A 15,693-nucleotide genomic window follows, 5' to 3' on the forward strand; every position below is an offset into this window, starting at 1 on the left:
ATGAAACAGTAACTGACCAAATCAACTGATCCAGTACATTTCCCAATGAACCCATGCTGCATTTCATTGTGCTACAAAAGCGATTCCAACATAAGATCCATTAGATACAATAACAAATCAGGTTTGTCACAAAATAGCATACTAGTACCACCACAGTTTCAAGTACAGTAGTACCTCAATTCACAAGCTTAATTGGTTCTCTGATGGAGCTCTTAACTCAAAACACTTACATCTCAAATCAATGTTGCCCATTGAAATGAATTTAAATCATTTTAAAGGGAACTGCTTTTTTTTTGTTGAATTTTGCCTCTTTTTCCACAATCATGCAGCTTCATTTCACTTTGTGAAGGGGGATAAGTTGCTTAAGACAAAGTTCACTCTCACAATTGCTGGTGTTCTCCAACCTGGTAAATTGTTCAGATACATATCACAGTTATCAACAAATGATTGCTAGGGGCGATTGTGCGCAAAGACAGATGAGTGTCAAATGTCTGCACCTATTTAGATGTCAGCTTTGTGGATTTAGTAACAAGTAATTAAATAAATTGTATTTTTCTCATACAATTACTACAGAGAGGGTAAAACAGTGTGTCGCTAAGCTCATTGTGTATTGTTTCCTTGTTAAATCATTTCAGTGACCTCATCACCCCCGCTAGGCATGATGTTAATTATCACCGTTGGCATCCTTGGGGTGTAATGATTTGAAAAGATCACATTACTGTTATTTTGACTAAAATACCACGGTTATCATTGTTATTGTGGTGTTGTTGAATGTTCAAAAAGTACTTACACACGGTATGAGATTTTTAAGATTTTTGTAAATAACAAAAATAAATACACAGTGTTAGAAAGCATACCTGTATATACTGTACATACATACATACATACATACATACATACATACATACATACATACATACATACATACATACATACATACATACATACAGCTTACATACTGATATCTAAGAGAGCACAACTCAACACACTACTAACATTTAGATGAGGTGCAACCTTCATAGTGCATACAGTACAAGTCAATCACATAATAACGGGGCGGTATGGCGTAGTGGGCAGAGCGGCCGTGCCAGAAACCTGAGGGTTGCAGGCAGGTTTCGCTCCCCGCCTCTTGACATCCAAATCGCTGCCGTTGTGTCCTTGGGCAGGACACTTCACCCTTGACCCCGGTGCCGCTCACACTGGTGAATGAATGATGAATGAATGATAGGTGGTGGTCGGAGGGGCCGTAGGCGCAAACTGGCAGCCTCGCTTCAGTCAGTCTACCCCAGGGCAGCTGTGGCTACAAATGTAGCTTACCACCAGGTGTGAATGAATGATGGGTTCCCACTTTGAGTATCTAACAATAGATAAAGCGCGATATATAAAATCTAATCCATTATTATTATTATTATTAATAAAAATCCCTATAATTCACTTAAATCACAATTGCGTACATCTCTGGTTATCTAAAAAACATGTTTTTGCTTCTCCTGTAAAGGAAGCGAGTGAGTTCAAGCTTAGTAGCTCTGATGGGAGCTTGTTCCACTGTTTCACAGCCTTTCCTCTCAGTATATATCGTTCACTCTGTCCTTAAGAGAGCACAGCTTGTAGGTTCAATGTGCACAATTGGATAGCTTAGTTACTCAGACAGCAATGTGTTTATATAAACATTTAGATTAGGGTAAGTCATTTCTTAATGGGGAACGACGTTAATGTCTCTTGTTAGCATTTAAGCTCGCAAGCGAGCGGCAGTCAGTCCGTAAGTTTATCAAAGCGCAGTTATCATTCACGTTATTTCGATACTTATTTTAAAACGGTAATACTAACTGTTGAGAGTTTTACCGCGGTTATCATTACACCGTTTATCGTTACATTCCTACTCACTACTCACTTTTTTCCTCTTATCATGCTTGTGACCAGTAAGGAAAGAACTTGCTGTGATAACTTTTTGCTCCCTGAGACTTTTTAACCGAGTAATTAACTGGACTTGGGGGAATTTGAAAAGTTCACTAACCCAACTGATACAAACCGAAGAACTCGCGAGCCTAATGCTGAATTGACCTTTTATGTAATTTCGATGTATCAATTTGGTTTTCAGGTAAATTTGAAGAGAAAGAGGACCGAGTACCCAAGCTGGAACAACTGAATTCACTGGGCTTTATGCGTAATTTCAACTTGGTTCTCAACAAGAAGGATCTGATCAAAATGGAGCTGCTGCTGCTAGAGACCTTTGGCTGGAATCTCTGTATGCCCACACCTGCCCACTTCATCGACTACTACCTCAATGCCTCGGTGCAGGAGGGCGACTTGTACAACGGCTGGCCCTTGTCCTCAATCTCTAAGACCAAGGCTTTCATGGACAAATACACTCACTACTTTCTGGAAGTTTCACTGCAAGGTGAGTTGACGGGCAATGACCTGGGGCCGTACTTATCAAGCTTCTTAGAGTGCCATTTTACACTTAAGTCCTGAGAATTTGCGAAATTTAGTCCTACTCTCAAACTTAAGAATAAAAGCTTTTTATCAACGTTCTTAAGTCTAAGAATCACTCCTACTCTCCACGATATTTAAGAGACCTTCAGAGGTGTCTTAAGTGGTTAGGAGTTGCCAGCAGGGGATGACACTGAGGCGAGAGAGACGTGCGTGAACGTTCAGGGAACGGAACAATGTTTTGTTTTTTTTTGATGACGAGCAGCTGATCAAACGGTATCGTTTAGACAGAGCGGATATTATTTTTGTCACAGATTTAATACTTTTCGATTCCTTGTTGATTTCTGCATGTGTCTGCAGTGGGCTAGTATATATAGAGCCACCCACACCAGTTTCAAATTAGTTGTCTAATTAATGAATTGGAAAGAAAATGTTATGACAGTAGCGTATGTGTGTGGCCGTGAGGTGAGTGACGTCAGTGAGTGTGTGGGCGATAGAAGAGAGGGAGCGGTAGCGTGAGTGCCGGCGGGGACTAGTTTGTTTTGTATTATTTTGTAGTTTATTGTCAAAATATACACTCCCATTGTCCACTTAAATATTTCCAAGATATTTCTTTATTCTTAGACAACGGATTCCCTTCCGTGATTGGTCATTTCTATGGACACAGAAATGACGTCACCTAAAATTCCGTTTACGGCACATAGTAATGTCGTAATTCAGCTCTGAGTGTGACACTTAAGATTCAGTCCTACACTTCGCTGAAAGTGTGAGTAAGACGCTTGATAACTAACTTTTAACTGCAGCTTTCAGCGAAGAATTTATTTACTCTTAAGTCAACTCTTAGCAGACTTCTTAGGAGTAATTCTAAGAAGCTTGATAAGTACGGCCCCTGGACTATAGTGCACACCTCAGGTAGCTTAACCTCGACGGTAGAACAAAACTGACTCACCTTTTTGCATGTTTTTAGATCACACTTTCCTAAGTTTCCGACCATCCCAAGTTGCTGCTGCTTGTGTGGCAGCGTCGCGTATTTGCCTACAGATTTCCCCAAGCTGGACTACTGCCCTGCATCTACTGACCGGCTACACCTGGGACCACCTCACTCAGTGCATTGAACTCATGTTGATGTAAGTGTGACACTCTTATACACAAGGGCTGCAACTAACTACTTCAATAGTCGACTCGTCTGCGATTATTTTTACGATTAGTCGACTAGTCAAATGATTATTGCTTATAGGTTGCACACATTTCAGTTTGACATTGAGTCCGCAACTTGATTTTGAACATTTTTAAATCTACTATTCAAATTTTAATAGAATAAACATAAATTACTGACAAACATATTACACAAAGTATATGACCACAGTGAAAAATAAGTCAACAGACTTCAAATGCAAGATGTGCTGTGAACATCGCATTCAAAAAGTATTTTATCCAGTACTGTTTGGATTATTTAGCTGCAATATTTTACCTAAAGGAATACAAGTGGAAACATGAGTATTCTAGGCAGCGTGGCAATTATTTTTTTTTATAAGTGACTAGTCGATAACAAATCTTTGTCGTTTGATTTCTATCATCGACATTGTCGATTATGCCGGCTAGTTGTTGCAGCCCTATTATACACACTTACGCGGAATGTGGATATTACAAAGAGAAACTGGCAGTTTTCTATGAATAGTGTCGATTTGATTACGAATATCATTATCATCCTTGTTTCACTTTGCTCATCAAAGCATTGCTTGAATGTGTTAGCAGAAGAGAAACCAGGATTCATATGCAACACACCATTTGTTCATATTTTGAAACAACTTTAAATAATAGTGGAAATACACTACCGTTCAAAAGTTTGGGGTCACATTGAAATGTCCTTATTTTTGAAGGAAAAGCACTGTACTTTTCAATGAAGATAACTTTAAACTAGTCTTAACTTTAAAGAAATACACTCTATACATTGCTAATGTGGTAAATGACTATTCTAGCTGCAAATGTCTGCTTTTTGGTGCAATATCTACATAGGTGTATAGAGGCCCATTTCCAGCAACTATCACTCCAGTGTTCTAATGGTACAATGTGTTTGCTCATTGGCTCAGAAGGCTAATTGATGATTAGAAAACCCTTGTGCAAATGTTCACACATCTGAAAACAGTTTAGCTCGTTACAGAAGCTACAAAACTGACCTTCCTTTGAGCAGATTGAGTTTCTGGAGCATCACATTTGTGGGGTCAATTAAACGCTCAAAATGGCCAGAAAAAGAGAACTTTCATCTGAAACTCAACAGTCTATTCTTGTTCTTAGACATGAAGGCTATTCCACAAAATTGTTTGGGTGACCCCAAACTTTTAAACGGTAGTGTATATGAACAAAATGACAGTTGTCAGCTGTTAGCATATATATTACCTTAATCAAACATGGCGGAAATGTCTGTTACAAGATACTGCAGTAGTAAATAGTAGGGATGCAACAGTACTCGCTATAATCCTGCACAATAAGACTTTAATTTTTTTTTAAATAAAAAATTGTGAGATTTAATCGAGATTGGATGAATTTGAAAAAATAATCGTGATCATTTTTTTGTCATATCGCCCAGCCCTATTTTAATGTTGACCAACGTCTCGGCTTTGACCACAACCTTCTACTATGTGTATACCATGTATGAGGCATGATTTATAATCTAGCACAAACTTTCACTAACTCAGAGGCGATGCAGCAGCTCAGTACAGTATGTCAATAGCTGCAGTAGCTACTAGGGATGTGAATATTTGGGCACCACACGAGTCGATTCGATTCTTAGGGGGAATGATTCGTTTCAAAACCGTTCTGGATTCAAAATCAATACCTTTTAAGAACATTGGGTGCCAGTTTTACGATTAACTACATTCCTCCATAAAATAGATTACACCTCCTGATAAATGTCTATATTGCTTGAAAGAAAATTGGTTCTGTTTAATAAAATTATACCCAAAAATGTAATAAAGGCAAATACAAATAAGGCAACAAGAAAAGTACCACAAACTTCTATTTTCAAAAGTAAATCTGTACAGCAGATACAGTATATGATCATCTACATCAGTTTTTTTCAACCTTTTTTGAGCCAAGGCACATTTTTTTCATTGAAAAAATCCGGAGGCACACCACCAGCAGAAATCATTAAAAAACGAAACTCGGTTGACAGTAAAAAGTCGTCGTCGCAATTGTTGGGTATGACTTTAAACCACAACCAACCATGCATCAATATAGCTCTTGACTCAAAGTGCTGTCACGACCTGTCACATCACGCCGTGACTCTTTTTGAGTTTTTTGGTGTTTTCCTGTGTGTAGTGCTTTAGTTCTTGTCTTGCGCTCCTATTTTGGTGACTTTTCCTGTTTTGTTGGTATTTTCCTGCAGCAGTTACATGTCTTCCTTGAGCGCTATTCCCCGCATCTGCTTTGGTTCAGCAATCTAGAATATTTAAGTTGTTGCTATCCTTCTTTGTGGGGACATTGTTGATTATCATGTCATGTTCGGATGTACTTTGTGGACGCCATTTTTGCTCAACACGCTGTAAGTCTTTGCTGTCGTCCAGCATTCTGTTTTTCTTTACTTTATAGCCAGTTCAGGTTTAGTTTTGTTCCCTAAGCTTCAATGCCTTTTCTTAGGGGCACTCACCTTTTGTTTATTTTTGGTTTTAGCATTTGATACCTTTTTACCTTCACCCTGCCTCCCACTGTCATCTGCATATTGGGATCACTACAAACCATGTTCCGACATCAACAAAGCAATTAGCTACCTGCTGATATGGAAGAGTATAACATTGTTACGCTGCCGAGCTCTAGACAGCACCGACACTCAACAACAACACACTATTTGCAGACTATAATTACTTGTTTGCAAAAAATATTTTTACCCCAAATAGGTGAAATGATTTAATCTCCCACGGCACACCAGACTGTATAAAAGTCAAAGTAAAGTTAAAGTTAAAGTACCAATGATTGTCACACACACATTAGGTGTGGTGAAATTTGTCCTCTGCATTTGACCCATCCCCTTGATCACCCCCTGGGAGGTGAGGGGAGCAGTGGGCAGCAGCGTAGCCGCGCCCGGGAATCATTTTTGGTGATTTAACCCCCAATTCCAACCCTTGATGCTGAGTGCCAAGCAGGGAGGTAATGGGTCCCATTTTTATAGTCTTTGGTATGACCCGGCCGGGGTTTGAACTCACAACCTACCGATCTCAGGGCGGACACTCTAACCACTAGGCCACTGAGTAGGTGACGGCAGAGCCGGCCCAAGGCATAAGCGTACTAAGCGCTTGCTTAGGGCCCCGCGGCCACCAGGGGGCCCCCAAAAGCAATTGACAAAAAATTCTTATTTTTTATTTTTTGCATGTACGAGTCTGAGTCAGACTCGTACATGGCAGTGATTAGTATTAATAACAAAGTCGGCCATCAGATTTCTTACAGTGATGTCATAAATGACTTTGCCCCCAGAAAAGCCAGGAAGCACAGGTTTTAAGGAGTGGGTGGAGTGGTGTGGGTGGTGAGGAACAGAGGAACAGAACTGTGATGTGATGGTCAAATGTGTGAATTAAGGACCTTAATTTAAGGTAGTTTATTTTGATTTTTCCCCAAAAATGTTTTTGCACATCGTTATGTACACTTACATAGTTTTAATATGTAGTAAATTTATATTTGTTTATAAACCGTTATGTTACCTTGTTTCTGGTAACTCTGTTCATTAATATTATTTAAGTATTTGCTTGATATTTAATTTAATTGTTATTTTTTGTACAATTGAATTTGTTCCTTTTTATATATATTTAAGTGATTTTATTGTTGCACTTTGTTTTTCTTGCACTACGAATTATTTTTGCACATTGCTGTTTCAGGTTTTTGTTACCAAAAATAATAAAGTGAATCAGAATCAGCTTTATTGTCCAGTTATGTTTAACACACATGGAATTTAACTTCAGTAGACTGCGCTCTCTTTGTACAAAGTAAACATTAAATATGAACAATTAACTAAAAATATAAACTAGTAATTAAAGACTAATATGTACAAGACTGATGAGACAAGATGACACTTTTACTGTAAATACAAAGCTTTATCACTTGGACTGTTCAACCCCAGGCCACGCTTGTAGCTGAATGTTTTCTACATTTTAAGATTAGGAACCATATGTGGCACTCTGGACATCATTCGTTCATTCATTGGTATTATTTATGTTCTTAACTGGGTCACCCCCATATCTTTATAAATGACATGTCATTTGTAAAGACATGCCAGGCTGACAATAGGATAAAGTAAACAACACTGCCAGAGCCGCAATGAGTTTATAGTAGGTGTGTGAATGATCAACAATCAATATTATTGGCAGAAAAAGAGGGCCCCAAAATCACATTTTGCTTAGGGCCCCATGGAGGCTTGGGCCGGCACTGGGTGACGGTCACGGCACACTAGTGTGCCGCAGCACAGTGGTTGAAAAACACTGATCTACATCAACAATATGATATGCCTGAGTGGCCGGACAGGATGGATTAAAAAAAAAAAGGTTTGAAGTGATTAAGAATTGTAAAAATAACAATTGCGATTCATTCGAAAATAAAAAAATGTTGATGCCCCTGGTAGCTACATACCTCTGTGATCAAGATGCCATGTTACTAAAACTAGTTCCTCTGCGTTAGCTCCTACAATAACAATGTTGCTAATACTTGGTCAATATGCAGGTCACAGCATGTAAATGAAGTATTGTTGGCCCTTTTTTGATGATTTTAGAGAGCTTTATAGGCGGAATAGTTGACCATTAGCTACGTTGTCAGCTACCTATTGCCAGCCTTTATTTGTGATTTAGAATACACAAAGAAGAGAAAATGTGTGTTCTTGTGAATGATGGGCAAAATTCCCCCCAAAAAGCGCAGTTCCCATTTTAAGTCTAAAACGATTTGGCAGCTCAGTGAGTATTGAACGTATCGCCCTATGACATAAGTGTCAAAGTCAAGGGCCACGGTGATATTTGATTAGTATTAGAACCGGCCCACAGGCCACAGCCGCCTGCTGCTGTTTTGCACGCACAAACACTCCCATCAGTGTTGGCGCTAGGAATTTTCAAAATGGGGTCCCAGGGACCCCATCAAGTCATACAAATGGGGTCCCACAGTAAATCTTTGGGCTCCCACTTTTTTGTAACGGCTTTGAAAACAAATGATAAATGTATACATCATCCTGTTATATCTCTCATTCTATATTGTGTTTTGGAATAATACAAAAGAAAACACATTTTTATGCATATGTAAATGTATTCAGTTCTAAACATTCAGTCACTTTTTGTTCTTTCCTTCATGGATCTAAACTTTACCGCTGCCGGTATTTTTTTCTATATTTTTATTGTAAATCCAATTCAATCCACTTTATTTGTAGAGTACATTTAAACAACAGAAATGTTTCCAAAGTGCTGCACAACAATATTAAAAACAATATTCAAATATTATCCTTAGCTCCACCAATGACTGAATAAAAAATAAATAAATACAAAACCAATATGATAACAATATAAAAATATGATTAAAAACTATTTTAAAGAGTAAAGCCAATTACAACAATAAATACAAATCAAAATTTTAACAACACAGAGGACCACACAACTCACGTAGTGTGAAAAGCCAAAGAATAAAAGTGGGTCTTAAGACGAGACTTAAAACACTCCACTGTGGGAGCAGTTTGAACATGGAGGGGCAGAATGTTCCAGAGCCCACAGAGAAGGCCCTGTCTCCCCTGGTTATAAGTCTGCGAGCTGGAGCTGGCTCTCGGACCTCAGAGTGTAAATTTGGATGAGGTCCGAGATATAATGAGGTGCCAGTCCATGTAAAGCTTTAAAAGCAAACCGCAAGGTTTTGAAATCAATTCCAAGATGAACAGGGAGCCAGTGCAAAATGTCAAGAATTGGGGTTATATGCTGGCGTTTCCTGGCCCCTGTTAAAAGTCGTGCTGCCGCGTTGCGGACTAACTGCAACCGGGAGAGAGCTTTTTGGCTAATGCCAGCATAAAGTGCATCGCAGTAGTCCAGGCCACTTGAAATGAAAGCATGCACGATTTGTTCAAAAAGGTTAAAAGATAAAAACGGTTTTACCTTTGCTAAAAGACGAAGATGATTAAAAACACGATTTTAAAACGCCATTGACTTGTTTGTCAAGTTTAAAATCGCTGTCTATGGTGACGCCAAGGCTGGTGACTTTGGGAAGCAAAGTAAAGTAAGTAAGACAAAGAAAACAATCTGCAGTTGTCTTTATTTTTTGTAGCCTGTGCACAGATTTTCCTCCATGCGGCCCCTGAGCTAAAATGAGTTTGACCCCCCTGCCCCAGGACTAGCTTAGTTTCTGGGTTTATTCACAAATGCCCTTTTCTTCTCCATAGTGCTCACGACAACGACGTCAAAGAGGCCAACAAAGCAAAGTCCACTCCTCCGCACCGAGCTTCCTCTCTGCAGCCTCAGACCCAGATCGCTCACCTGTCCCCGGCGTCGGCCATACAGAGACCGGCTTCTTCGTCCTCCACCTCCGCCACCCCACAGCTGCTCTTTCAGCCGGAACGCTTCCCACACCTTAGCCAACATTCCTCCTCGCTGTCCCAGCTGCAAGCGCTCGCCGACTCTCAGGCTCTGGGGCCCGTGGTGAACGTGCCTCAGGACTTTCTTCAAAGCCACCGGATGGGTCTCCTCACCGGGGCCTCTTGCGTGGCGGCCGGGGGCGGCTTCCCCTCCTACCCGAGTCTGACGGCCGGCCTACAGCCGGGGGCTCGCGCGCTACCGCTCCCGGGCCCCATATCGGTTCAGATGGCCCTCGCCGGGGAAGCGCGCCACTGCCTGAGCGTGGCCTACACGGGGGGCTACCTGGGGGCCCACCACACGTTCGCGGCGGGCTGCTTTGACAGGTGACGCCAGGAGACGGAGAGGGAACGGCCACACGAGCGCACCGCAGCGCTCCCGCCCCTGCTTCCTCTCGCCGATCTCTCCTCCCTCTCCGTCGGCACGGCAACACCCTCAGCATGTCCAGCCCTCCCTACCCTCTCACAAAGACGCCTCAAACGCAAGCAGAGGTCCAAAGGCAAGAGGGAGCCAGTGGAAGTCATCACTCTGACATGACTCTTTGAAAACACTTGATCCTGATATCACTGTGAAGGCGAGGCAACACTGCTGCACAAAACACAGCAAATCTGTGAAAAGGATATTTTGCTGCTTTGATATATTTTTCTACTAATTCTACCAAAATAACCGCAGGCAACAACAACAAAAAAAACAACCCTGGGCGTCGTTCTGCCATGTTGAGGAAACGTGCGCTCTGAATGTCAGCAAACATTGATTTAACGCGTGTCAGGCCCGGGGGGCCCTCTGGGAATTCCTCACCGCATTAGTCCCGGGAGGGGTGGATGAAGAATCCCTTGTTTTGGTGCACAGCTTAGCTTTTACCCTCCCCGTGCCTTCAAGAATCTTCCGTCTCCAAAAGCCGAGCCATGTGGCGCGCCAGGAGAAGCCCGTTTTAGCGTGTCTCCGGCGCCACTCAAAGAATGGACGTGACTGGACCAGCGTGGGGGAAGGTTGACCCGCGGGTGTGTTGTACATATGAAATGCTGCTGTCCGTGTTACTGATGTTTACATGAACCACTTACGTATCAGGGACTTGACCAAAATTACTTGAATATTACATTGGAACTTGCCATAGCTTTTATTTATAATTTTTGATATAGTGTATCCTTTTGTACTGACCTAAAAACCATTGAAGAGTAATTATTGTATCCTTTTCATACTGGCTCAGGTTAAAGGCGAAGCAAAATTGTGCTACTTTGCTTTCATCCTTTCGGTCCAAAAAGTGTTCCGTCTTCCTTTTTTTCCCCCCTAATGGACCATATTTTCTTGTTTCAGTCAGTGTTAAAAAACAACAACAACATAAAAAAAAACCTGTGTACGAGCTGGCGGACGCCACGCAAACATCTGCATCCAGTCGTCTGTAATTGCTTTCCTCGTTTCTAAAGCTTCCAATTTTCTACTTCCTGTTAGGGTTTAAACACATCCAGACTCCCTGTGCCACTTTTAGGGCCTGCCCGCTGGTTACCATGGCAATACCTCAGACGGCCCCTCATCCATTAGTTGTTTCCGACTAATTGTGGGTGTCCTCTGTGATGTGATGGCGGTCATTTGTCACTTGAAGCCCACCCGTTATTACTTTGAAGGTTCCGACTTGACTTCCGACTAGTTTTGTTGGGACTAGTACACACACACACACACACACACACACACACACACACACACACACACACACACACACATACTAGCGTAGACATATTTCACCCACGTTTATGTACAATGCGTTTTCTTTCAGCGTGCTTTTACTTTAAGCTTTTTTTGGTAAACAATTTTTGTTCCTCTTTGCCTCACGACTGAACTTCTTACTGAGAGGTCAAAGGTGCAATATGTTGTTTCTCTTTGTGAACTGAGCACTGCCATCACTGTCGGGTGAACGCCACTGCTCCACTAAGTTACTGTTGCATGAACACAATGACTATGTTGCATATTGCAGCCACCACCTCAAGAGTGAGAGATGCTACTGGAAGCGGTTTTTTTCTTCTCTTAAGATTAGTCTGTTACTGTGCTTCTGTTTGCATTCTGTGACTGCTGCTGATTTGACTGGCACCAAACATCACTGACACCACACACCTTCCATTTTATGTTTGGGTATTTCCACCACCTTCGCTTTATGTCGCACTGAATGGTAAGAGGATGTATATTTTTTATCATTAGGTGTCATGGAGAAATAAACATGTAAACTGAAGTTGAGGATGTTTTTTTTTTTTTTTTTTACCCCAAATGTAATTTTCACATCACTGCAGGTGTATCTAACCTATCCATCCATCTTCTTCCACTTATCTGAGGTCGGGTCGCGGGGGCAGCAGCCTAAGCAGGGAAGCCCAGACTTTCCTCTCCCCAGCCACTTCGTCCAGCTCCTCCCGGGGGATCCCCAGGCGTTCCCAGGCCAGCCGGGAGACATAGTCTTCCCAACGTGTCCCTAGGGAGGCGTTCGGGTGGCATCCTGACCAGATGCCCGAACCACCTCATCTGGCTCCTCTCCATGTGGAGGAGCAGCGGCTTTACTTTGAGCTCCTCCCGGATGACAGAGCTTCTCACCCTATCTCTAAGGGAGAGCCCCGCCACCCGGCGGAGGACGCTCATTTCGGCCGCTTGTACCCGTGATCTTGTCCTTTCGGTCATAAACCCAAAGCTCATGACCATAGGTGAGGATGGGAACGTAGATCGGCCGTTAAATCGAGAGCTTTGCCTTCCGGCTCAGCTCCTTCACCACAACGGATCGATAACGGAGTCCGCATTACTGAAGACGCCGCACCGATCCGCCTGTCGACCTCATGATCCACTCTTCCCTCACTCGTGAACAAGACTCCGAGGTACTTGAACTCCTCCACTTGGGGCAGGGTCTCCTCCTCGACCCGGAGATGGCACTCCACCCTTTTCCGGGCGAGAACCATGGACTCGGACTTGGAGGTGCTGATTCTCATCCCAGTCGCTTCACACTCTTTTGTCTGGGAATTTACCCCCCCCAGAGGAGGGGTGCCCACACTTTTTCTGCAGGCGAGCTACTTTTCAATGGACCAAGTCGAGGTGATCTACCTCATTGATGTAATCTACACTACCGTTCAAAAGTTTGGGGTCACATTGAAATGTCCTTATTTTAGAAGGAAAAGCACTGTACTTTTCAATGAAGATAACTTTAAACTAGTCTTAACTTTAAAGAAATACACTCTATACATTGCTAATGTGGTAAATGACTATTCTAGCTGCAAATGTCTGGTTTTTGGTGCAATATCTACATAGGTGTATAGAGGCCCATTTCCAGCAACTATCACTCCAGTGTTCTAATGGTACAATGTGTTTGCTCATTGGCTCAGAAGGCTAATTGATGATTAGAAAACCCTTGTGCAATCATGTTCACACATCTGAAAACAGTTTAGCTCGTTACAGAAGCTACAAAACTGACCTTCCTTTGAGCAGATTGAGTTTGTGGAGCATCACATTTGTGGGGTCAATTAAACGCTCAAAATGGCCAGAAAAAGAGAACTTTCATCTGAAACTCGACAGTCTATTCTTGTTCTTAGAAATGAAAGCTATTCCACAAAGTTGTTTGGGTGACCCCAAACTTTTGAACGGTAGTGTTATTTATCTATTTATGAGAGACGTTTTTGTTAACAAGTTAAATGTGTTTAATGATAATACAAGCATGTTTAACACACAGATTCCTTTATTTCATGAAGACAAGAATATAAGTTGGTGTATTACCTAATTCTGATGACTTGCATTGAGTGGAATCGGACTGTAGTAGGGATGTCCGATAATGGCTTTTTGCCGATATCCGATATTCCGATACTGTCCAATTCTTAATTACTGATACCGATATATACAGTCGTGGAATTAACACATTATTATGCCTAATTTGGACAACCAGGTATGAAGATAAGGTCCTTTTTAAATTTTATTTATAAAATAAGATAAATAAATTAAACATTTTCTTGAATAACAAAGAAAGTACAATTTAAAAACAGTTACATAGAAACTTGTAATTAATGAAAATGAGTAAAATTAACTGTTAAAGGTTAGTACTATTAGTGGACCAGCAGCATGCACAACCGTGTGCTTACGGACTGTATCCCTTGCAGACTGTATTGATATATATTGATATATAATGTAGGAACCAGAATATTAATAACAGAAAGAAACAACCCTTTTGTGTGAATGGGGGAGGGAGGTTTTTTGGGTTGGTGCACTAATTGTAAGTGTAGCTTGTTTTTTATGTTGATTTAATAAAAAAAAAAAAAAAAAAAAACGATACCGATGAGAAAAACACTGATACTGATCATTTCCGATATTACATTTTAAAGCATTTATCGACATCTCTAGACTGTAGTGATAACGTCCGCATTTTCAAATGGAGGAGAAAAAAAAGTCCACCTTTCTGTCAAATACCACATGAAAGTGGTTGGTTTTTTGGCATCTTATTTGTCCAGCTTCCATACTCCTTTTTATACACTTTACAAGAAATACATTGGCGGCAAACTCCGTAGTTTGCCGGCTTTCTGAGACTCTTATTTTGGTAGCGCAGGCAGGATGAAGCGGGGCTTTTATTGTGAAGACAGGAACTGTGCAGTCGGTCTTTAGAGTTTTGACAGCAGGTACGAAATAAAAAGTGTTTCTCGCCTTCCTGTCGGTCATTTTTTCCTAATAATGAGCTCGCAGCAGCCAGCGTCATCTCACGAGAGACCCTCGGGCGCCGCGCATGTCAATGAAGTGACGAAAGTGACGTCATAGCGAAGATTGATGGTCGCTCATTTTTAAATCTATTTTTTTTAATGCCTGGCTGACGTAATGGGCAGAGAGTGAAATACTACATCTTAAAGAAGGCCCGTACACTGTGGAATATTACTGCAGTCCTTGAAACTTCCCACGGTAAGTCATTTTCAACACAGACAACATTCACACACTAGGGCCAATTTAGTGTTGTCCCCAGGTGCACTATAAATGATTATAATTATGAGGTATAAAAGTCAGATTTACATTTTTTTCCCCGAAATTGTGATATATCGATATATCATCTCAATAACCGGAAGGATGGTTTTAATGTGTCGCTTTCTAACTCGTAGCTGTCAAACCACTCTGCATAGTGTACAGTTATACACTACTGCCATCTAGTGTCTGCACACTATAACTACATTCACATCTACTGCACAACAGCAATTATGAAATAAAAACGTCATAATTATGAGGAAAAAGTCGAAATTTTAAGTTTAAAAATCATGAGATAGAATGTCAAAATTATGAGATCAAAAGTCGCAATTATGAGATGAATCCATAATTAGGAGACAAGCCCTATTTCAAAAATTGTGAGATGAAAAGTATAAAGTGTTAAGATTCAAATTTGAAATTGAGACACGTAATTATGAGACAAAAAGTCACAATTATGAAATAGTTGATATGATCAGATAAGGAAGTCATACTTATGAGATAAAACGTTGTATATATAAGATTAAAAAGTCAAAATTATGAGATAAAAGTTGAAATGACAGTGTAAAAATTGTAAAATAAAAAGTCACAATTTTGAGTTAAGTTTAAAATTGAAAAAAAGTTGAGATTATGAGATAAAAAGTCGTGATTATTATATACATACCCATAATTATGATATAAATCGTAATTATTAGATATACGTTTTTATTATGAGATGAAATGTCAAAAT

The 15,693-nt window shown here is 40.8% G+C and overlaps 1 protein-coding gene across 1 annotated transcript in view; it reads left to right on the plus strand.

The window, feature by feature from the left end:
• The window catches only part of LOC133649104 (cyclin-J-like), a 68,026-nt gene extending 55,798 nt beyond the window's left edge, over positions 1-12,228 (plus strand). Inside the window, exons 4-6 of the mRNA XM_062045897.1 lie at positions 2,099-2,398; positions 3,398-3,557; positions 9,818-12,228. Of these exons, the coding sequence (XP_061901881.1) occupies positions 2,099-2,398; positions 3,398-3,557; positions 9,818-10,337 (980 nt within the window). The 3' untranslated portion in view covers positions 10,338-12,228. The remainder of the gene's footprint in view (positions 1-2,098; positions 2,399-3,397; positions 3,558-9,817) is intronic.
• The last annotated feature ends 3,465 nt before the right edge of the window (positions 12,229-15,693 follow it).

This window comes from Entelurus aequoreus, linkage group LG04 (genome assembly GCF_033978785.1).
Source record: "Entelurus aequoreus isolate RoL-2023_Sb linkage group LG04, RoL_Eaeq_v1.1, whole genome shotgun sequence".
In the NCBI taxonomy this organism is placed as follows: domain Eukaryota; kingdom Metazoa; phylum Chordata; class Actinopteri; order Syngnathiformes; family Syngnathidae; genus Entelurus; species Entelurus aequoreus.